The sequence below is a fragment of the Peromyscus leucopus genome, chromosome 15, assembly GCF_004664715.2.
Source record: "Peromyscus leucopus breed LL Stock chromosome 15, UCI_PerLeu_2.1, whole genome shotgun sequence".
Classification (NCBI taxonomy): domain Eukaryota; kingdom Metazoa; phylum Chordata; class Mammalia; order Rodentia; family Cricetidae; genus Peromyscus; species Peromyscus leucopus.
In genome coordinates, this window is record NC_051076.1 from 644,687 (window position 1) to 668,711 (window position 24,025).

Genomic DNA, 24,025 nt, shown 5'->3' on the forward strand with positions numbered 1-24,025 from the left:
AAGGGAACAGATCTTGGTGGCTAAATTTGGGAACGTAATCTAATGGTTCTTAGCAAGGCAGAGGGAATCGAGAGGGAGAAGGGTGAAGCCTGTCAGACCATGCTTGCCATGCTGGAGATGGCCAGCGTCCCTTCAGGTGCGGTATAACGCAGAGAGGAGGAGGAGAAAGGTACCAGCTGGTATGGAAGGGTAGGATACAGGACGAGGACACAGGAGGCATGAAGAAGCTAATTGTTTTTCTACTGTTAACTGTCAGGGTTCTTTTGTGGTTGTGTTTGTTGTTTGTTGTGTTTTGTGTGGTGGATATGTGTATAAGAATATAATTGACAGCAAATCATAAAGTCCTAGGGGAAGCCATTTGGCTCCACAGACTTGGGTCTGGGTGTTTGTTTGAGTGACTATATTAATCTAGTGGTGTGATTTTATTTTATTTACAAGTTCATTACAATAAAGTGATTTTATTTTTTAGAAACATATTAAATTGTAATAAGGTATTCAAATCTCAGAATGAAATATGACTCCAGAAGAAACCAAGACACTGAGTCATTTTTGATCTTCTAGTTATAGTATCCGAATATCCTAATCTCAAAAAGCAGCAGGTAAAACTGTCTTTCCACCATTAGGAAGAGCAAATGAGTATTACAAAGAGAGAGGGAGCAGCCTGAAAACTGAATGAAATTTAGTGCTTGCTCACTTTTGCTTGACAGGGGCATAGTTATTAATGAAATTCACTTTACATCTACTTTCTCTCTCACTGAATGTACTTTCTATCTCGTCCTTCTGTCTGAAAACCCTGAGCAGAGTGTCAGAAATTCAGAAACCATGCATCAGAAAGCGAAGTTCTCTGGAGACTAAAATATATAAGACCCATGTTATCACCCCCTACCCAAACACAACACATACTTCCCACCATACCAGTATACAGGAATCTTTTCCTCACATAGGCATTTCCTTAGGGTAAGAACTGCTGGTGTTTTTTTTTTTTTTTTTTTTTTTTTTTTTAAACTTTGTTTAAAGTAACCAAAATATTCAATAGGCAGTGGTGGGGCACGTCTTTGATCCCAGCACTCAGGAGGCAGAGGTAGGGGGATCTCTGTGAGTTAGAGGCAGCCTGGGCTACAGAGCAAGCTCCAGGAAAGCCAGGGCTACACAGAGAAACCCTGTCTTGAAAACAAAAACAAACAAAATGTTCAAGCCTTCTATAAACATAATGTTAACTAATGGTGTCATGAATACTTTGCTGACAAAATGAATCTCAAAACCAGCAACCAATTATCTGAAATATTTCAGTATATTAGTTACTTTTAGCTAAAATTGTGGATTGAATCTCAAACATAATTGTCTATTTGCATCTCTTGGAATTAAATGAGATTCTCAAAAAAAAAAAAAATGAGATTCTCCATCCAGATACCTTATATATAGTAAGTAAAAAAAGTAACATTTTTCCTTTTAGTGCAAAACTTTGAATTTTTTCTTTCTATATCATTTCCAAATATAAAACCTAATAATGTGACTTGGCACATCACTACCAATGTTCCAAATTTCACATTATTTGATTTTATATGTAGAGAAAGAAATGTACATTAAATTAATAGAAAGTTCAATCACCCCAAACCAGTTCATAACAAGTAGTTAAAATAAAAACTATCTTCACATTTTAAAAGTATTCTTTCTTACAAATCAACTCATTTAATAAAGAACAAGGAGTCATAGTAGTCAAGAGGATTCTGTAACACGAATTGCTAAATGGTCTTATTAATAGAAAACCTGGAGCCAGATATTGGGTGAAAACTGAAAGATCAGAGGAATAGAACAAGCCAGCCACAAGTTCTTAACCCGAGGAAATCCTCAGCCCAAGAGAGAGCTACTTCCTGTCTACTCACACCTATGTGCCTTTCTGTGCCCTGCCATCTCACTTCCTCTCTCTGTCCAGCTCTATCACTTCCTGTTGACCTCCAGACCTCTATGATTAGCACTGGGATAAAAGGCATGTGTCACCAACCACACCTGGCTCTGTTCCCAGTGTGGCCTTGAACTCACAGAGATCTCCTCCCAAATGCTAGGATTAAAAGAGTGTGCTACCACTGCCTGACCTCTATGTTTAATATAGTGGCTGGCTTTATCCTCTGATCCCCAGACAAGCTTTGTTTGTTAGAGCCTAAATAAAATATCACCACAATCAGTTTTGTCATAATGTGTTTGAATATCATGACAAAGTCATTACCATGTTAAAATCTTGAGTTCTGTATCTAGGAAACAGGGATAACACTCAACATTTCAGGGATGGCCTAAGAATCAAATGTTCTCCTAGTACAGAAAGTGGTTAGCATTGCACATGGTAGGAGAAACACACACACAAACTATTTCTTCTATGAATGATTTTACATATTTGTAGATAGGTATTAAGGAAAGTGAAGATGATAAAAAGAGAAAACATTAACAAAATATAATTGCATTTTTATTCTGCAAATTTCATACTTCAAGTATTTTCTATAAAATATATTCTAAGTTATTTGTGTTTTATTAAAACTGAAGAATTAAACTGGGCAGTGGTGGTGCATGCCTTTAATCCTCGCACCTGAGAGGCAGAGGCAGACAGATCCCTGTGAGGTCGAGGCCAGCCTGGTCTATAGAGCCAGTTGCAGGATAGTCAGGGCTATGCAGAGAAACCATGTCTCAAAGACAAAACAAAACAAACAGACAAAAAATAAAAATAAAAAAAACCTGAAGAATTACAATAGCTGATGACTTTGAGCATAAAAAAAAAACAAAAAACAAAAAAAAACCCCTATTTTAAACCCCATGAAGATCTCCTTTGATCCAGTCTTCTCTAAAGAGGATAAATACAGATAAATAGATTTAAGCCTTAGCCAGTAGTCCCTTGGTGAACACCTACTGTGGAAAGAGAGGCTGTATAGAGAAATGAGGTTGAGGGCTGAATGCCCCCAAAGAGGGAGACAATTCTCTTTTGTTCTGCTGATGGTATGGCCAGACGGGAATATTCCAGAAAGCTGAAGAAGGTACTGAGTATGCCATTTAATACAGACATGGTAGGAACAAACTCATCAATTTTACTTTCTTTACATGCTGAAAGATGACTTAATGTCAATTAGGAAGCTTCAACATGTACAACTACTGTATTATAAGAGTTTACGAAACTCTTAACCACATCCTTGGAATGAGACCACTCCAGTCATGCTCTCTAAATGAGCTACTTCAGGTACCCAAGGTCACAATTTTGTGCTTTACAAGACCTCGTCCTGAGGAAGCATTGTTGTATTCATGGAGGAATTCATACAGTTTGGAGTCACTTTTCATCAGAAAGTACTGTCCCTGCCTGCTATCTGTAGTCTTGCAGGAAACAGCTGCTCTTCTGTGGGCAAAACACATGTCATTATTAATTCCTGCCTTGTTTGATTTAAATAATGCCAGAGAAAAGACATATGCACTTAAGCATACTGAATCCTTACACGAATTTAGGCATACAGAATCCTTTCTAATCAACAATACAGAGTAATAATTGTATGTCTATTTCTTGTATGTGGTCCTAATTTTTCAATTACTTGTTTAAAAATTCTCCTACTAAAAAACCCTGAAGAGTAAACATGAAACAAACATGGTTATGAGATAAAAGGGAAGACAAAAAAATAAATGACTAGGAATATTTTAAGATGTAAGCTGGATGGAGAAAACGCCACTTTTTAGTTTTGTTTATTGTGCATACTCTTCTTCCCATTCTCCCTCCTATACCAAATACCAGGGCATAAGAATGGCAAGTTGCATGTTGTGAATCCTAAGCTTTGCTTAAGGGAAGACAGCTCTCCCAGAGAAAGATATTACAGGAGTCTTTTGCATCTTTTAGGTGACACACAAAGCTATATACTTAGCCAATATATATATAATATATCTCTGTCCATAGAGAGAACAAATTTGGTTATTCTTGGTGTCAAACTGTAGGCGTACACTCTCGTTGTAGAATCAGAAGTTTAGACTTCAAAGGATCCTTAGATATTATCTAATGCAAGCCTTTCAAAGATTCCAAAGTGAAATGACTTATCGAAGATTTATAAAGCAAGGAGTTGCATCAGGCAGTCAAAGCCAGAAAAGATGACTTAAAATCAAAACTGTACTTCTCACTTTCTTAATACAAAGCAATTGTAAACAAGGTATATATAACAGTGTTTCCCCTAAAATAGCAGCTATGATATAAAAAAGCTGGAGGACAAGTGCTCATTATCAATATAATTTATCAGCACTCACAACAGTATTACAACAACCAAATACAAATAAAAACCCTGGAAGGCTATTACTTTTTAAAAAACTGATGACTTACTAGGCATTGCTCTGTTATTTTTACCTCATTTACCCTTTTGTGTTATTTAAAGCTGTGCCTTCCAGTTGTGCAGAATTGGGAACTAGTAAGGGTAACTCTGGCTGTGGAGATCTTCGCTCGTTCCTGAGCAGCACAGGAGCCTCAGGCTCCTCTAGGGCAGTACTCAGCTGACTGTTCTTCCAGCCTGGAGTTTATGTGCTCACATAGATAAACTTCACCCTTTCCTGCTCACAGCTATGGGAGGCATTGGGCGGCTCAGGATGCGGGGTGCCTTTTTATTCGCTTATTTTTCAAATGTTTCCTGTCTAAAAGTGTGTCATCACTTTGCCCTGAAGAAGGGCCTTCTTAACGGACAGTGGTGGCGCACGCCTTTAATCCCAGCACTCAGGAGGCAGAGCCAGGTGGATCTCTGTGAGTTCGAGGCCAGCCTGGTCTACAGAGCGAGTTCCAGGACAGGCACCAAAGCTACACAGAGAAACCCTGTCTCAAAAAAAAAAAAAAGCCTTCTTCACCCTGAAGACCCATTTTGTTTGCCTCTTAGTTTTGTGGAACTGTGAACAGAACCTGGGGCTTTGCTCCTGGTAGGTGAACACTCTGCCACTCAGTTTTATTTATTGATTACAGACAGGGTTAACTTTTCCAGACTGGAACTGCAGCGCAGATCACACTGTTTTAGACAGAGTCTTCCTATGTAGTGTACCTCAGACTGGCCTCAGACTCCCAGGTCTTAGAAACCTGGCTTCCTGGGGTGGGGCTGGAGGGGGGGTTTATTCTCAAGGTCGCTCCTCCCCTTCAGCTATGATCCACAGCTGGGGACAGCAGTTTGCAAGCAGCCTTTGGGACTCTTAGATCTCCCTCTTTCCAGCTGCAGCTCTGAAACTTTACAAATACTCAAGAGCATAGAGAAGACACTGGAGTCTGTCTTTTTCAAGCTAACAAGGACCTTAAGAATAACTCAAGTAAAAGATGAAGGGAGTTATGAGACTTACTCTAGACCTCTAATCTCTTAATTGCATATTTCATCATTAAAATATAGAGCATTAATTTAACTGAAATTCGCTACTCAAAAATAACTCTCTTCCCCAAATATTTAGAATACTACTTTTAAATACAAAGGGAATAATATATTTTTAAAATTAAAATTAGTTTCCTTAGTAATTTCAAACTTACATATAAAAATGATTCTCCTGAAATAGGGATCAAATATGAAGACATGTAAATATGATATGAATGCAAAGAACAGATCTAGTTATAATCTAAATGCTAACTGCAAATCTCAAGCTTCCTGAAACCATTCATTATGGTCTTAAAACCTTTCAAGTGAAAACAGAAAATATTATACATAACATTTAAGAAATAATACTTTCCTCACGATATCAGAAGAGGAACTATAAAAGTACAAATAACAAGCTTATTAAAAATGTTATGGATCTTAAACTACTCTGAAAGCTCGGGCAAGGCGCGTGCCTCAGGGACAGAGCAACCGCCGACATGCACAAGGCCCTGGGTTAACTCCCCAGTGCTGCAAAAAAGCAGATCACCAGAGCACAGAAGAGCAAGGCACACTGCACAGCTGGTTTGGAGGCTCACATCTGTACTAGAGAGGCCGGGGGCTCACATCTGTACTAGAGAGGCTGAGTCAGGTAAACTGTGGATACACAGGAAGTTTAGGTCCTGCCTGGGCTACAGGGTGCTACTATTTAATAATAGTCATAATAATAACAAAAGTAAAAGACTATCTGCAAAACAATAGTTTTCTAGAAAAAAAATCACTAACTTAAAAAGATTCTAAAACCTTTATATTAACATCATTTTCTTCAAATAACAGATGCTCCAAGGAAATGTCCAAATCTGTGTGAACATAAAAGCAAAATTTTTACCAAACAACACCAAGATGATGAATTTAACTCTAGAGATAAGCTTATATACAAGTAAAAATAATGCCTGTCTTGTACCTTATCACAAGAAAATGACAAAGATTTTTGTATGTGTATACATACATATAAACACACATATATACATACATACATATACATGTGCATGAGTGCACGTGTGTTGTATATACATATATGCATGTATGTGCATGTGTGTGCATGTGAGTTGTGTGTAAAACCAAGGAAGCTCCTTTCTGTGACTTAGTAGTTGTGCAGCTGTGAGAATATTACCTCTTCTGGTCTCAGTTTCCCCATATAAAGTATGAAGAACTGTTCAAAAGATTAAATGAACTCACATAGAATAAAATCTTATACACTGTGATCAATAGTAACACTTTTTTAATGATCAAGTAATAGAGATGAATCACAGACTACTGTAGAAAGAACATCCAATCTCTACCTAAAATCAGAGGCAATTAAAAACACAGTAGGTCCAAACTGTCTTAGCTCATACAGGACTTGGAGGTATTTGTGCAGACAAGACTACAGCACACACACAAATCTCAAGATATATGAATAGACTGCAGAAGGGGAACCAAAACAAGATAATTTCAGACTGGAGTTGTATCCTTTTCAAATCGGAAATACAGTCCAGTGTGGAGAAGAGCAAGACAGTGACCGCCCAGACGCGAGTCAAACACATGTTCTGTGATGGTTGATCAGTAGAGTGTAGTCACAGAGTGAGGGGTCTGGAGTCAGACGCACGCTGATCTGAATCCCAAAGTCACTTATGACCGTGTGGTTATTACTTAAAATCTTTATTCTGTATATTTCCATTGTTTAATGGAGATATGACAACCACCTTGTCAGGAAGTCAAACTAAGTAAGATAATACAAGTCCCTATTTGAACCAATAAATTTTTACATAAGAAATAATCTCTCTATAGTCTTGGCTAAAATAATGAAGACTCAGTGATCATATATTAAAGATAATACTTTCCCATTTAGCCAATCCAGATTTTAGCCCCAAAGGAATGTAAATTATTGATTCTTCTTGAAGTTGTAATTTGTTAATAAACAAAATTTTGTCATTGGGTCAAAACAATTGTGTTCTTGGAAGAAACAAAACCATTTTTGTTTTTGGTCTGCTGAGCTACTCTGTGCTTCTCACATGTCAGTAATGACTCATTTGGTTCTCTCACTAACCTAGTGTCTGGCTCAGAATCTTAAACATGGTTGCTACTTCATGAACTAGTTAAAGGCAATCAATAGAGCCAAACTAACTTATTTTCAGGTGGGTCACTTGACCAAGAAAGTTTGAAATTTCAATTATTGATGACAAAACATTTAATTCTATACTTTGAGACATAGTCCAATAGCGTGGTGGTTGAACACAGGTGTTATAAACACACACACACACACACACACACACACACACACACACACACACACACACATCTGTATGTGAATCCTCAGTGTGAATATGAATCTTGACTGGATACAAATAATCCAGAGTGAGTTAATGTAAGTTTATTTTTGAATGTAAAATTGGAATAAGAGAGACTGGCTATCCTCAGCACAGCGCCTAACTTATGGAAAGCACCCATTTGAACGTGGTTACTGTGAGAGCTCAGGAAACAGTGTTTGGGAAGGATCAACACAATGAGGTTTGTGGGAATATTTCCAACCCCAGTGTTAAAGTGGGCTTACATACTTTGCCTCTATAGTAGCCTAAGACTCATTAGCAATTTATACGTATTTTCAACTGGATGATCTTATCTTCTATTATTAGCTGTATTTAGCCCAGAGAAAACTTTTGTACATAAAACACTTTATAAGTAGACAGGATTTTTAAAAATATATACAATATTTTTAGAAAGCGAGCACAGGCATGAAACACATTTCAAAATGATGTGTTCACAATTAAGATGAAGGTATATTTGCTTGGGGCAGACTGACAGTGTTGTTGAACTAGATGACCATAACGCCACTGTCATCCCCATAGGTGACTGACTATCTGTTACACAGTGTGAGTTAGCATCCAAAGAAAAACTGGAATTTCGGAAGGATATTAACTTACTTGAAAATACATCAATCACATTTATTTGGTCTTCTGGTATTTTATTAACAAAGGTAAGTAAAATATATAGTAAAATAGAAAATATCAACTGATACATAACTAATTCAGCAATGGGTAATCTTTAAATACTTAAATGATATATAGTTCAGGAATTCATTTACAAATTGAAATTCCTTAGTGTTTCATGACTGATAATAAAACAATCATATTTTGATTTTGATTTTTTCCCATTGGTGGAAAATCAAAACCATAACAAGAAAGTTTATTATAGTGTTATTTTTTTATTCTTTAATATTTCAATAAAATTAGGAATTTTAAGTCATATTTTATTATATATATTATAATATAAAATAGAGATTTTGAAATGATTTATAAAGTGCTATACCTTCTAAGCAATGAAAAAATATTTTATGACTAATATTTATAATTTATATTTACTAAAATTGTCTGACTAAAATGTAATTTTTTGACTTCTAATTTTAGTTAATGTAAATTCAAACCAACTTTCAACAACTCCTCTTAAGTAATACTGTTTTGGCTTTGGAAGATTTATAATACAGTAAAGTTAGTGCTTTCTATTGTACATACATTTGCACATATATTTATATTTGCATGCACAGACATGAGTTTCTTTTAGCTAATATTTGATCATTTATTTTATGCATTCCAGAAAAATAAAACTTCATTTTTATATGACTTCCAATTTCAGTGTCACTAACGATTTAACAAGAGATGAAACACTTCCTTGACTACACTCACAGAAACAGCAATGCACGAGCTAAAAGCTCATTTCTGCTCATTTATTTTCTGGTTGATTTTGAAACTTGCAATGGGATTTAACCATATACCAACAACAGAAAAGCCAGAAAAGTGAAGCTGTGAAAGGCTGAAGTGAAACCAAACAGAACGTAGATGTCACTAACCCAAAGCGTGCACTGTTCCTCTGTGCTTGCCGGCGCTCTTGCTTGCTTTAACTACAGGAACAGCATTTTCTTTGAACTGCAGCTCACAAAAATTTTCAAGAATTTTTGCCATTTCTTCGGTAACTGCATCCAGGTAAGTTTCTCTAATGAACTGCACCACCGAGGATGGAGCTAAAATTTCCCGCAGGATGTTAAAATCCTCTTTTATCAGTGAATGTAACGTGAACATTGTACTTTGGTATCCATGAGCAATTACTTCTAAATCTGAATCTCTGTTGCAGGAAGGGAAGGAGTTTTGCAGAAATTTAGTCAGCAGTCTCTTCTGTATGCTTTGGTACTTGACAAGCACTTCAGATTCTGGGTAGAGCAGGAGGAGTTGCTGCATACATTGACTTTTCAGTTTAATTCTTGGCTGTGAGTTGTTTATCTCATTATGGCCTTCTAACCTGTTCACCAGGAAGCGTCGAAGATGTAATCTTACATCATCCCAAATAAACTTTACATCCACAAAGGAATAATCTTCAACAGAATGCAGACATGTCCTGGAGAGGAAACAGAAGGAGGTCCCTCCTAGGGGCGACAGGAATGAGATGCTTCTCTGACAGGAGAGGTCCCAGAGTAAATCCAGGATCATTTCTTCTTGATTTTCTTCATTATTCAATAAATCTTGCTGATAAAAGTAAATCACAACATTAGACATGTAATTAAATCTGAGAAAAACAACAATTATTTCTAAGCACACCATTTCATGAAATGACTAAAATTTAGAATGGCTGTCCTACACTCCTCAACACATTTTTGTATTGCACTGGGGATTTAATCAATGCTGGCAGTATAGAATGTGTTAACTTCTACAGACTGAATTTTGTAAAGTCCAGCTGATTGATTGTCTGTTCAGTTATGCTTCTGTACATGTACCTTTCAGCCCTCACTAGTCTCTGTAACCTGAGCTGTAGCAAAGCTGAAACTTATTTCTAGATACAGAGCTGTTAGAGAAAACAATGAGTTCCTAAGACAAAATAAAATCAAGATCATGCCCTAATTAATCCCTGGAAGGGAATTTTTATGCCTGAGTGAATATACTTACTATAAAACCTCAAACAAAATACAATCCTTAAGATAATTCTAGAAAAGAAATCATTAAATATAGTCGGTACCTAGGGGTTACTAATAGCTGCCATCCTGAGAAATAAAATGTAATACATTGGAAGATTTCAACTTTCATTTAAATTCATTGCTGAGAACCATGTTAAGAAAGATTTTTACTTTAAAAATTAATCTGAGAATATTTCTGTTCTCTCCAAAGAAATAACTAACTCAAAATGGGATAAAGAAATCTTAAGAAAGGCTCCCCAAAAGATGTTAGGGAATTATTCCTTTAATCTTTCTGTGTTGGTAGGAAACAATGGTGGGAGTAATTGGGAATAATAAAAGAACAAAACAATTACTTTCTTCTTGGACTCTGAATTGCACACACATTCTCTATACATGATGACTTGCCTAATTATATCCCTTTCAGCCAATACTGAAATTAGTTCATATTCTGTAAGTAGGAACAAGATGATTAGAAAAGAAATGGAAGCAAGGCTCCAGTGACATAAAATTAGTCTGGCTTTGAGATTTCTTATTGATAAAGATACCACAGGTATTATGTATAATTCAGAGTTAAAAACTAGACAAATTCCTGGAATTGGCCCTTAGTCACTCTAAGTACTGCAATGCACATTTAATGTGCAATTTTAATAATTACAGCAAATATCTATATTTTATTATAGAAAAAGCATTTCCCATATATTCTCCGGTTTATTCACAAGGAAATCTCTGTGATGCTGATATTTGAAAACCCTAAAAGCCTAATTTCTGGATAAGGATATCTGATGTGATACATGCTAAAATGACTTCTCAAACATCATATGTGAGTTCTGGAGTGAGGGACACCACTATGCATAAACATGGCTTCATCCTCTCCACATGAGCATTCTGCACATCTCTCACGTCTCGTACAGTTTAATTCTTTGCATATTTCTAGAAAGGAAATGTTCTCACTGAGTCTCGGACCCAGCAGCACTAAGGCAATTCAATGAATCAGATGTGTTATATGAGCCAGATAATAGTCCTAAATATTTGATCAAACAAAAACCAATAGACTACAGAGGTTCAAACCATGTGTTTTGTATGATTATTTAAAATTTTAAAATAGCAACTATCATACTAAGAACCAGTTTCATAGGTAATTAATAACTTTTTCTAAAAAATAGATATATAAAAATGCCATCGAGATTGACACAATTAGCATGTAAAAACTGACTTATTTTAATTTGAATAGGTTTTGATAACAATATTATTTCCTCAAAAATAATATGATCAATTATGTAAAAAACAAAACAAAACATGAGTTTGAGGAGAACTAAGGTGGCCTTTGCTTTGCAGTGAATAGACAATGAGTTGTGTCTGACAGATGAAAAGATAATTGAAATCCTTTGCTTTTAATTAAATGAGAAAGCATTATTACATCAACATTGGTGAAATACAATACACATGGCTCCTAACAGAAGAAATTAAAGGAATAACTGCATCCATATTTATTCTTCAAGGCTCCACCTTCAAGAGATAATGGGTGAGAGGAATTTCTTAAAAGGTTAAGGCTTCAGGGCATATAGTCTTCCTTTATCTTCCTTGTATTACTTCATGAGCATGAAAGAGACAACTGTAATAATAGCAACAGACAAAAACTATTCCATCTGATTCTGTCATCCTAAACCACCTAAACCTCAAGATATTTTCCACATTTGGTCAATGTGTTTGATGTTTGGACAAAAACAGTCCTTTTCTCTTTACTAAATTAAATTAAAACCATAGCTAAAGAAATTCTGCTTCCTAAAAATTGTGCTGTTTCTTTGAGAATCTGTTTTTGTAACCTAGCCTCCCCTGTAGATGTGGGTATAATAATAACTATTCTTCTTGAATATTAACAAAAAATTCCTCTCAAGAAGGCAGCCAGCAATAAAGAAGGACCACCAATTAACAGCAGTCATGCGTACATTTCTGCTGAAACAAAACAAAACAAAACTGGGTATTATTGTAAGTTCCAAATGCAGGGAATGAGAAATAAGGCCACTTAATAGATACAACCAAGGGGCTAGTACTGTCTTTGGTTCTGAGCACAGAGAAAATTAGCATTGTGAAAGAACAGAAAATCTAACGATATGAACTTCTTTGGAGACAACTGTGGATTGTATCAGTGTGCTCTGCATTAACACGCTGCAGAGCACATGATAAGTCACCCAGAAAGGAGGACATTTAACTTCCATTTCCATACAATTTACTTTGGTGCTACAAGTAATTTTAAAAATATGTCATAGAAATTGATGGGGGAAGAAACAGAATCAACAAAAATAACAAGAAGACAAAAACATACCCAAAACAAAACCCTACATAAGACAGGATAATATTACCAATACAATTAATATTAACATATTGTAATTCAACCAGCTCTATTCCCTGCTCCCCACCCTACCATAAAACAAGTGATTTTTACCATTATTTTCAGGAATTTTATCAAATCTCCATGGGAAATGGATGGTGACTTAGATGAATTATAATTATAGTTAGTTAGCCATGTGAAGCAGTCCGCTGTTGTTTGCAGCTGCACATCTGGACAGAGTTTGTTTACTTCAGACTGTATTTCTTCAATGCAATGCTCTATGCTACAAAGAAGAAAAATAATTATTTGGTAGGATGCAGGCAATGCCATCTCACAAGATTATCGGTTCTTAAATGTTTACATGTTATGTGACTGTATATAATCTATACTTTATAGAATATCCACATGATATTAAAATAGCAAGAAATGGGTTATTCATTTTCATTCATAGTTGGAAACAGTTCAAATTTTTATAGTAATACTGTAATTGGAGAAATATGAAATATCCTACTCCTTGGAGAGGAAACAGAAGTTCCTTTGCATTAAAATACACATGAGGCACCGATGTAATGCTTTAATGGCACTGTTGATTAGCAAATAGAAGCAGAGAATACACCTGATGGCTGTGAAAATCAGAACCATACATTATATGCCAAAAGGCATAAATGACGGTATGTGGAAGACTTCAATCAATGGAAGAGTAAAAAGTCAAGAAGCAATTACAGAAAGCTTGGAATTTGTAACACAATATACAGAGTATTAGTACAGCTAAACACTTCTGTTGACATCCAGTTTATTCTAAAAATATATATATATATATATATATAAACTGTACATAAAAAGGCTGGACGAAAAGAAAACAAATGTTAATAGTAATGATATATGTGTGATGACTGGATGAAGTTTAAATTTTACTTTTTCTCTATTTCTAAATGTTTATATAGCCAAAGATGAGCCCAATTTACAAAAAAGTTTTCAAAAGATAAAATTAAGTTTAAGATATGTATCTGTTTTAAAATTTGTATTCATAAATGTAATTAATATCTCTATATAATTTTTGTATCTATGTTTATAAATCTTCTATGGGGCAAACTGGTGACCCCAAAGATCTTGGCATGTCTAAAGCACAAGAACAGGAATGTTTATAGAAACAGGTAACTTTGACATAGAATTTACCCAAATTTGACAGTTACACAATTTTCTCTTAACACTATCAAGGAAGATTTGTTAGTAAAAGATAAAGTCACTACTTTGAAAGTGATAATTAATAATTAAATAATAATCAAATAACTAATAATTAGAAAGTAATAATTAGTTGTTATTAATTACAGGTTTCACGGGATAGGACTATATGGAGTTTAGAGGCCAAGTTCTGTTTATTAAAACTGATGTTCACATCCCTGAAATTTATTAGGTATGGGTTGCCAGAGTGAAGCTTTCCAGGAGACTTCTGAACATGAGTGAATTTAAATGATGTTATCTTGAAAAAAATAAATTCTGGAAATCAAAGAGCCTTTTCATGAAAACAAAGAACTTTTAACAATACCTCCTCTGGCCACAGTTGCTGACTTTCCTGAAGGGTTGATCTTACTCAGAAATGCCAGTTCTGGGTCAGACAAGAGACTGACATGCATTTTCTTTCTTATTTAAGCTTTTCTATGGACTGAGAAACACAATGCCCTAGGCATACATCTCAACTCTAGATACCCTTTATCAAAAGTTTGCATTATAGCATCCTCATGTAGCATGAATCTTCAATGGTCTTATTAATAAAAACAAACCCAGGGCCAGGTATTGGTGTGAATGCTGGAAGATCAGAGAGACAGAACAGGCCACAGCCACCTCACCTCGCAAATTCCTCAGTTGATCCTGTTTGCTCAGACCGGAAGCCTCTCAGTCCTCATCCAGAATTAATCTCAGCTGAACTGTGCTGCTCAAAGTCTAAAAGCTTAACCAAGGCTAAAAGCTTCTAGTTTCTGGTCCTCATGCCTTATATACCTTTCTGCCTCCGGCCATCACTTCCTGGGATTAAAGGCATGAATCTCCATGCTTGGCTGTTTCCAGTGTGGCCTTGAACTCACAGTGATCTATGCCTCCAGAAGGCTAGGATTAAAGGTGTGAGTGCCACCATTTTCTAGCCTCTGTATCTAGTGGCTGTTCTGTTCTCTGACCCCAGATAAGTTTATTAGGGTGCACAATATTTTGGGGAACACAATACCACCACATCCTCACATGCTTCATTCAGTGAAACCTAATAGAGTGAGTCACTTGAATGGGAAGGATTCAGCAACCACTCTCAGTTTCAGTCAGGGCTAGCCCTCTCAGCTTATCTCCAACATTTGAATCTCAGCAGAGGTCAGGAACTGTGCTTCTAAGAGTGTGAAGCCTCCAGAGTGTTGGATACTTCACTAATTTGTCCAAACACTGATAAAGGGATTAAGCAGTTGCATTGCAGGATCCTCCCTCAGGACTAGGAACCAAAGCAGCTGCACATCCTTTCCCTGGATTTTGTTTTCAGTGGCCTATAAAATATCTTGTCAATCTGTCATTCACAGACCATGTATGCATCTTGTTTTAAAAACTCAATTATTGCCGGGCGGTGGTGGCGCACGCCTTTAATCCCAGCACTTGGGAGGCAGAGCCAGGCGAATCTCTGTGAGTTCGAGGCCAGCCTGGGCTACCAAGTGAGTTCCAGGAAAGGCGCAAAGCTACACAGAGAAACCCTGTCTCGAAAAACCAAAAAAAAAAAAAAAAAAAAAAAAAAAAAAAAAAAAAAAAAAAAAAAAAAAAAAAAAACTCAATTATTTGATTTCATGTCAAATTATTATATAAAAGGCTACTTTCAAGATTTCAGTTCCCGAGTATGTCATCTTACCTAACAAATCATCTTCTTTAATTGAGGTCAAAATTAAACAAAAAATTAACTTTATACATTTTAAAGGTAGGATTTTCAACGATTGTATTTCAAATATTTTCATGTATGTGTAGTAATCCTGTCAACAGATCTTAGTCTAAGTTTTCTTAGATAGCATGTGTTGTTATTTGAATTAAATATTTCCTAACTGTAAATTACTTTAAATTTCCTTTAGTAACAAGGTCAGTTAAGAAAATATTACCATTATAATGCAATGAACAGTAATACAATAAGCATAATTATTGTTAGGACTCAAATATTAATACAAAATTTAAAGAGTCTAACAAATATTAGACTTGCCTTTCTAAATAGCCCAAATACTCCAATTGAGAACATACTTGGTTTAGTGAGATATTCTTAAAGCATCTGTCTAGGTATTTTTGTGTATTAGTGTCACTGGAAAAAGAAAAAAATTTAATCATCATCCCAACTATAGGATGATTAAGTGAGGAATATAATCATGAATTTACAGTAGAATTACACTTTCTAACATGAAAATATGTAACAAACATAATCCTGATGAGAAGATAAATATGAAAGGACACAGTATGGCAATATTCATGTTATCATTTGAAAGAATAACTTCATACAATGCCACATCATGCCAAGGGCTGAAAACACGGAAAATGAACATGTGAGGAAATGGACTAGAATGGTCCCCACTACTCTCTCTGGCAGAGAAAGGATGGGAGGAGATAAAGCTGGGGAGAGGTACATAGAAAGCTTTGGCTGGGCTGATACCATCTTATTTTTCAAACTGGATAGATAATGCATAAGTATACACTTCTACGGTTGTACACCATGCCTCTTCATGTTTCAACATTTTTAAACAATTTGTTATTATGGGGTGTGTGTGTGTGTGTGTGTGTGTGTGTGTGTGTGTGTGTGTGCGCGCGCGCACGCAAGTGTGCCACAGTACACATGTGGAGGTCAGAAGGCAATCTGTGAGAATCAGTTTTCTCCTTTAACTGTGGACTCTGCAGATAGAACTGTAAGCATCACACTTATGAAGGAAGAGCCTTTACCTGCTGAACCGTTTCACCAACCCCCTTTTCAATAGTTCTTAATAAATGTGTATCTTGTACTTTAATTTCAATGATTTAATTATCCATATTAATAATGTGTACAAATGGCTGTTCATAAATAAATTTATGACCAATTTTAATGATTCGACATCAAAATGTTTTTCAAGTTTTTTTTAAATTATTGTGTTGTGTGTAGGTCTACATGAGTTTTTGTGTGCCACGTACGTACATACAAAGAGTCCACAGAAGCTAAAAGAGGGCATCAGATCTCTTGGAACTAGTTAAATGTTGTAGCGTGTTGCTTGAAGTGGGTGCTAGGAACCAAAAACAGGTTCTCCTTGAGAACACTACATGCTCCTAACTGTTGAGTCATCTCTCCTAGATGACTAAATTTCTTTACTATAAAAAAGGCTTAATTAACAATAGTATTGTATCTGGTAGACACAATAGGGGCTGAAATACATACTAGAGATACATGCAGTATGATACCACCTCATCCCTAAAGGAATTCTGTCTGGCTGGACAAACAGACCTGTTAGTAAATAAGCAGAATACAGTAAGACTTGATTAAGAGGTATGTTACAATGTGCTAAGGAAGTACACAGGAAGGAGCCAATAATGTGCCTATAAGAAGTATTGAAATGGCTTGTCCTGGTAGAAAACATTATATGAAAGGATACTGAACTATAACAAAGAAAGAAATTACAACATAAACTCTTATTACCTAAGCCTAAGCTCTTGTAAATACTGCTGCATAATTTAAAATCCAATCTTTTCAATCAAGTCATAAAATAGTTAAAAAGAAAGTAAAACTTACAAAAAAGGCATAAGGTTAAAATACATGCATGTATGTTTTCAATGACTGTTAGAATATTTTTCAAAGTTTTATTAGTTCTTTGAGATTTTCAAACAACATATTTTTATCATATATACCCCTCTCTCCACTTCTGCCAGATCCATCCCTCCTTCTCTACCCACCCAACTTTGTGTCCTCTATTTTTCCAAATACCTAAAGAACATTTTGTGTTGTTCATATACTTCACTGGAGTGTGGTCAATCAACCAGGACCACACCCTTAAAGAAAACTGACACTCCCTCTCTTAGCAGCCATCAATTGCCAATAGCTCCTTAGCAAAAGGTAAAACTTTGTCCCCACCTCCACCAAACGCTCCATGCTGAGATTTTTGTGTGGCTTGTGGAGGCTGTCATAATCACTACAAGTTTATGTGTGCAATAGGCCTTCAGTGTTCAGAAAAGCTTGTTTCCTGTGTTAATCACCATTGAATCACAGGACACAGAAAATAAACCCACATGGAAGCTACAGCTTTACTGGGTAAAGGGCTGGAAGGTGCTGTGCACATTCCCAAGGACAATAGTGATCATCAGTCTGACCCAGTTATTAACCTGGCAAGGGACAACAACCAGCCTGGCAAGACACAACCACCTGTACAACAGGGGCATGGCTGTGGAGTAACCAACATCTTGCTGATTAGAGTCAAGGCCAACTCCACAAGATGATACTCATATCTTTCACTGTTACTGGGGCTAAGAACCTATGGGTTAGAGGCACTAAGGGAGACCCTACTACTCCAATTCTGCTAAGTAGCCATAGTGACAAACTGACTCCTAGTGACTCATTGTTATACCCATAATTTAGTGTACCTCTCAAAACTCATCAAAGAAGCATATTTTTGCAGGCAATGCCAATTAACACAGACTCTTAGAATATTTTTAAAATTTATATTTCATAAATCCCAGCAGAAGGCATACAGTAAGATCAATGTATTATTTTTATTGTGTATTTTTAATACTTTTAAAATTAAAATAGAATTGCATCACTTTCCTCCTTCCTTTTCCTCCCTCCAGACCCTCCCTTAACTCTCCCTCTCAAATTGATAGCCTCTTGTCTTTATTATTGTTATGTACATACACAGATATATCCTGCTGCATCCCTTTCTGTTGTTTGTGTGTATATGGTTTCAGGACTTTGTATTAGATAGTAAATCTTTGTATTAGATAATAAATCTACCCTTCATCAAAGAAACTTTTCTTGACAGCAAATGGGGACCATCACAGAAAACCACCCCTAGACACAGTGCAGAGATCAACAGATTATGGGAAGATTTGCCCCAACAGATGCATCTATGGATGAAGGAATGTCTCAGGAGAAGCAGAAAAACCATAAGAATTAGAGGACCAGGAAACCTGCTGTGAAACAGTCTGACCTGGAAATGGCTGCATAAACAAGACCAGAACACACCACCATCAAAAGACAAGCTAACTCGGAACAGGGAAGTTCATGGGTATCATCTCTAGACAACTACAGGCAACCAATGACTCAGGGAGAAGAATTAGCATCCCCCAGGCATGAGCCCCCTTACTGATTATGAAAGAAATCAAATCATTTATGTTGAATTATGTTCTATTTCAGAGATGTTTTATTAATTTCAGAAAGTTATAACTACACTTCTAGGGGAAAAAAAAACCAGCCTTGATACCAAATTCCTTGCAAGCTGTTTCTAGAGGCCAGTGATGTGGGATAGCAACTGACTGTGGTTGTTAGCCTCTACTATGCTGGAGGTAGGATGGGAAAATGAGTGGAAGTCAGTCAGTCCCTGCAAAGCGTTCTTCCAGAGCACGCATGGAAGCTGTCTATCTGCAGCTTCCATCACCCACAGACATCAGACTGCCTTCGTCAGGTTTTCACTACCCATCAGACACTCTCCGTAGAGCTGCCAAGCCTTAGCCTAGACTGGCTTCCCAAGTTCAGAGGTCTCTCAGTCTGAGGACCTGTCAGGTTCTCTAACTCTCCAGCATGCAGAGAGTCTTTGGTCAACTAGTCAATCTCTAATCCTGCAAACCAGCCTTTAAAAAGAAATCTCTTTTTATAATTTTATGCTGAGTTTATTCTGAAGTCCTTATCCAGTGAAGCAGGTACAGTGCTGTAAGATATTTTGTGTTCTAACAAATGAAGCTTGCCTGGAGATCAGAGGGCAGAGCCAGCCACTAGTTAACCATAGAGGCCAGGCAGTGGTGGCTCACACCTTTGATTCTAGCACATGGGAGGATCATGCCTTTGATCTCAGCACTAGGGAGGTGGAGAAAGGAATAGGAGGTGGGTGGAGACAGGAGACCCATTCAGTCTGAGGATTTATAGAGACAGGATGTCCTATTTGGTCTGAGATTTCATAGAGGCAAGAAGTTTCTGGTGGCTGCTGCTCTGCATTTCTGATCTTTCAGCTTTCACCCTAATATCTGACTCCAGGTTTTTATTGTTAAGGCTAATTAGGATCACATTTCAGTATAGAGGTCAGATTTTAGGAGACCTTAGTCCATTTCTAAGACTTATTAGACTCTCTTCTCCTACTCTCAGCTTGACTTACAGTAAGTAAAGCTTGAAAATATACTGGAAAGTAAAAGCAAATTTTAAAATTGTCAACACATCTGAAATGTTCAAGTTATTGGAATGAGTTCCTTAACAATCATCAAATGGAGCTAATGGACAAAGGTATAAGGGGAGCTGAAGATACACAGACAAGTGGACTAAGGAGTGAGGACCACCCTAAACACTCGAAAGAACACAGCTAATAGAGACAGACAGTGACAGAGAATGTGGTGTTTGAATAAAACACACCCCCATAGGTTACATGTTCGAGTATCTGGACAATATTTGCATAAATAAGACCATAACAATGGAAATATCAACAGGCATGTTCATGGACCTATTTAGGAAGTATTAGGAGGTGTGGTTTTGTTAGAGGAGTTAAGCCTAAGCCATGGGGCAGAGGAGAATTTTGAGATTTCAAAAGATTCCCACTATTCCCAGTGCGTCTTTCAAGCTTCCTGCTAAGTTTTTGTTACAGGGTAGGAGAGGATTTTGAGGTTTCCAAGCCTCACACCATTGCCAGCACTTTCTTCCAGCCTCCTGCTTGCAATCTAGATTCGAACTCTCAGCTGTTCCTGCCACTGTGCCTTTCTATGCCATCAGGACTCCAACTCCCTGAACCTGGAAACCCAACTAAAAGCCTTCTTTTATAAGTTATCTTCGTCATGGTGTTTTACCACAACAATAAAGAAGAAACTAAGGCAGGAGATGTTTGTGCAGCAGATATGAGAAAGAATGACAGTGAGGAGATAGCAAGAGAGGATGAGAAAGAGAGAAAGACAGACATTCATCTTCATAGTCTTTCTATTCAATGCCACCTCTATCTACAGGTAGCACCAGACTTCATGTTCCAAACTTGGTAGGATGATTGGAGAAAATTGAAAAGTGAGAACTCTGTATTGGGCCAGAAGTTGAGGTGACTGAGCTGCTTAAGGCCAGCATCCTTGTCAGGAGAAGAGTGATACAATGGCCTGGTCAGAAGAAAAGACAATGTGGCTTTGTAACGTCTGACGAGATTTTAGTGGTAATGAAGCAGGTGGCCCTTTCTGTTTTCTTTCCCTGTCTGGTCTTGCTTAGTAGGCTGGGGCAAGGGACAGAGATTCTACCATATAGAGTATCAAGTCCAAATCAAACTGCAATCACAGGGAGCTAAAAAAAAAAAAAAAAAAAAAAAAAAAACAAATACTGTTTTTTCTTAATATTATTAGATAAATGACAAAATACTACCAGGATTATAATAATAATATAGTATTCTTCGAAAGGTCTTTCATTTTATGTAATTTGTCATGGTGATGAAACAAATTCTGCATACCATCAGATAAATGGCTTTTTCATGAGAAGCTCAAGGTTTGCAGATTATTTAAAGGTTTCTTTTGGTTACTTTATCTCTCTAGATCTGTAAACCAACATGTCAGAAACTCTAAAGAAAGATTTATTAGTAAGTGAAAATATTAACCACGTGAAATACAAGTGAATATATGGTTAACTTATACAAGTAATTTACAGAACAGTCTCCCACAGTTTCCTTCTCCCAGCACATCTCCCATCTCCTGAACTAAGTCAAATGCATTTTCCCAGGTAACACATACTGTGTTTTCCTGAGATGAAAACAGTGGACAATTATATTAGTGTCACCAAATTTGATCCATGAACTACAGACAAGTTGTCCATAATGATAAAACAAAAGAATAAAATAAGGTTTTACTTAAACAGTATCTGTCAAGTGTTCGGTACCTCTATATCTTATTAAACTAATAAATTCCAGTCAGCTCAAAAGCTGTTTCAAGGCTTTGTGCAACTTTCTTATTCAACTGTTTGTGGGTACAATTCATAATACTCATCCATGGCAGGTTATTCACACTTTTGTTGTCAGTTGTGATATGTGTTTAAAGTCAAGAATCCATTGCCATTGATTTCTATCCTCAAAAGTAGAAGTCCATAGCTTTGCTTGAGTGGAAATGAAAAAATTAACAGAGAATGACTTGAGAAAATGACTGCCTCTCTTGAAAGACAAGTGAAGGTTCAGTGACCTCTGGGCACACTGGTCCATTCTGGTGAATCACTGCTGTGGGAAGGTGAAAGACCCCATGGCTCATAAAACTTGATGATATTAAGAAGAGGGAAAAGGAATTTACACTTAAGTTGTCAGGGTCACTGTAAGAAATACAGCTTGGAAAATTCAAGTATAAGAAGAAATACTGTATTTAAGAGTGAATTGCTAATGTCCCTTTTCTTCTAAAAGTAATGTGGGAAACCCATATCACACAGATGTTCATTACTTATTCAATGTGTGCCAACAGGAGATAAATACAACTCTTAGAATACGAAATACCAAGGGTAATTCAACCACTGAAGTGTAAGTGTGGCATAACTGATTCGTCATGACATACAATTTTCTAAAAGCTATTCTGTTAGAAGGCAATACATGAGTGCATAAATGATTTATACTCTTGTGAACCATAGTTATTATTCAGTATTTTATTTTTGAAAATATATGTACTCTATACTATTATGTTTATTCCCAAGAGTATAATAAAAACATAATTGAATTTGATGAAAAATAGACTTGATTCTAAATGTAGTAAGCAGCACATACAGCTACTCCCTTCTATCCCTGGTGAAGATCAATGGTCACTTGAGGCTATAGGGTCATTTTTAATATATGGGCAATAAAAGATTTTTAATGTAAGAATTGTATTCTATACTGTGCTTCCTTATAAAATCAACATCAAATTTCAACCTAAACAATAATTCATGAATTCCAGAAGTTTAATAATTATTATACTCTTAAATATGATTTTTATTGATCAGGTGGGGAAAGGAAACTAAATAGAGAGCAATTTGGGAAATAATGAAACAATATGTAACAAAACTATCACTCAGAGTCTTGCTTTGTTTTGATTGGGACAAAGCAATTACTATGGGAGAAGTTTATATTTTAAAAATAATTTCTATTAAAAATATAAGTAGCTATGTAATATACATAAATGGCTTATTGATCTATTTTATTTAATGTTCTTTTCATTTCTTAGGTTAGAAACTCCATCATATAATACATAACACAATGTTACACAAACCAGTCGTATTAAAGTCTTGTTCGGTGATTTTATATTAAATTCCTGTTCTTAACTGTGCGACTATGTCACACGGATATGTTACCTTTAGCAGACATGAGGACAAAACCAAACTGAAAGGAAGAAGTTTAACTTACCCTATTGAACTTAAAATATTTCCCTCCTCTCCTTTTTCTTAAAGCATTGGTCACAAAATCTCAATTAAAAGTATTTTTACCTTGTTTTGTATCAGGGTCTCACTAGACTTGCCTCTCCATCTATCATAGTGTGATTACAGGGATGTATATCCCTTGCTCTAAAATAATTCTGTTTCGGGGCTTTGTTTACAGCACTTATGATGAGACACCATCATTTTATTTTGATCCTTTAGTCTCAAATTAAGGTTTTGCATTTATCATATAAGCAAGAATGCTAATTTCTAAATATATTAATGAAAATCTGGAGCTGAGCATGGTGGCTCAAGCTTTTAATCCCAGCACTTGGGAGACAGAGGCAGGCAGGTCTCTGAGTTCAAGACTAGCCTCAAAATCAGTAATCAATGTCTTTTAAGAAGTTAATGGTAAGGAAAACATGATAATAGAAGAGATAATCCTGAATCCAAAGAAGGTAATTTTTATGTGAATAAGACATGGAAAGAATTGAGTTTAAACAGTAGCAATAGTTACCTTGCGGCATTTTTTTCCATCTGTTCACCAATGTCACTGAAGATCTGCTTAAATTCCAAATCTCCAGGAAATGAGTTTAATAGACATTGTAGGTCAAATGAATTACAGGAATATGCATTTAATCCATCCATTCTGTGAAACAAGAATGAAAACAAGCAAGTTATCACAAACTGAGGGACAGGGGGCGGACACAGCCCACCTCAAGTTCCGATACTCTGCCCAAACCAGTAATTTCCATTTGCAGACAATGAGTTTGAAAACTAGGGCATTATAAAGCTTGTTAAATTTTGTTATTTAGATGTCACAATTATTAAACTTTTCTGTGGCT

General features: G+C 36.2%; 1 protein-coding gene across 6 annotated transcripts in view; it reads right to left on the minus strand.

Moving 5' to 3' along the window:
- Window positions 1-24,025, minus strand: part of Kiaa0825 (KIAA0825 ortholog) — a 432,213-nt gene that overhangs the window by 362,558 nt on the left and 45,630 nt on the right. For 5 of the 6 annotated variants that reach the window (XM_037211082.1, XM_028891593.2, XM_037211084.1 and 2 more), the window contains exons 2-4: window positions 23,698-23,829; window positions 12,749-12,917; window positions 9,211-9,880 (exon numbers count right to left, since the gene is read on the minus strand). In XM_037211082.1, the coding sequence (XP_037066977.1) occupies window positions 9,211-9,880; window positions 12,749-12,917; window positions 23,698-23,828 (970 nt within the window). In that variant the 5' untranslated portion in view covers window position 23,829. Of the gene's footprint in view, window positions 1-9,210; window positions 9,881-10,658; window positions 10,754-12,748; window positions 12,918-23,697; window positions 23,830-24,025 lie in introns of those variants that run through there. The other variant, XM_037211083.1, reaches the window with a different exon arrangement.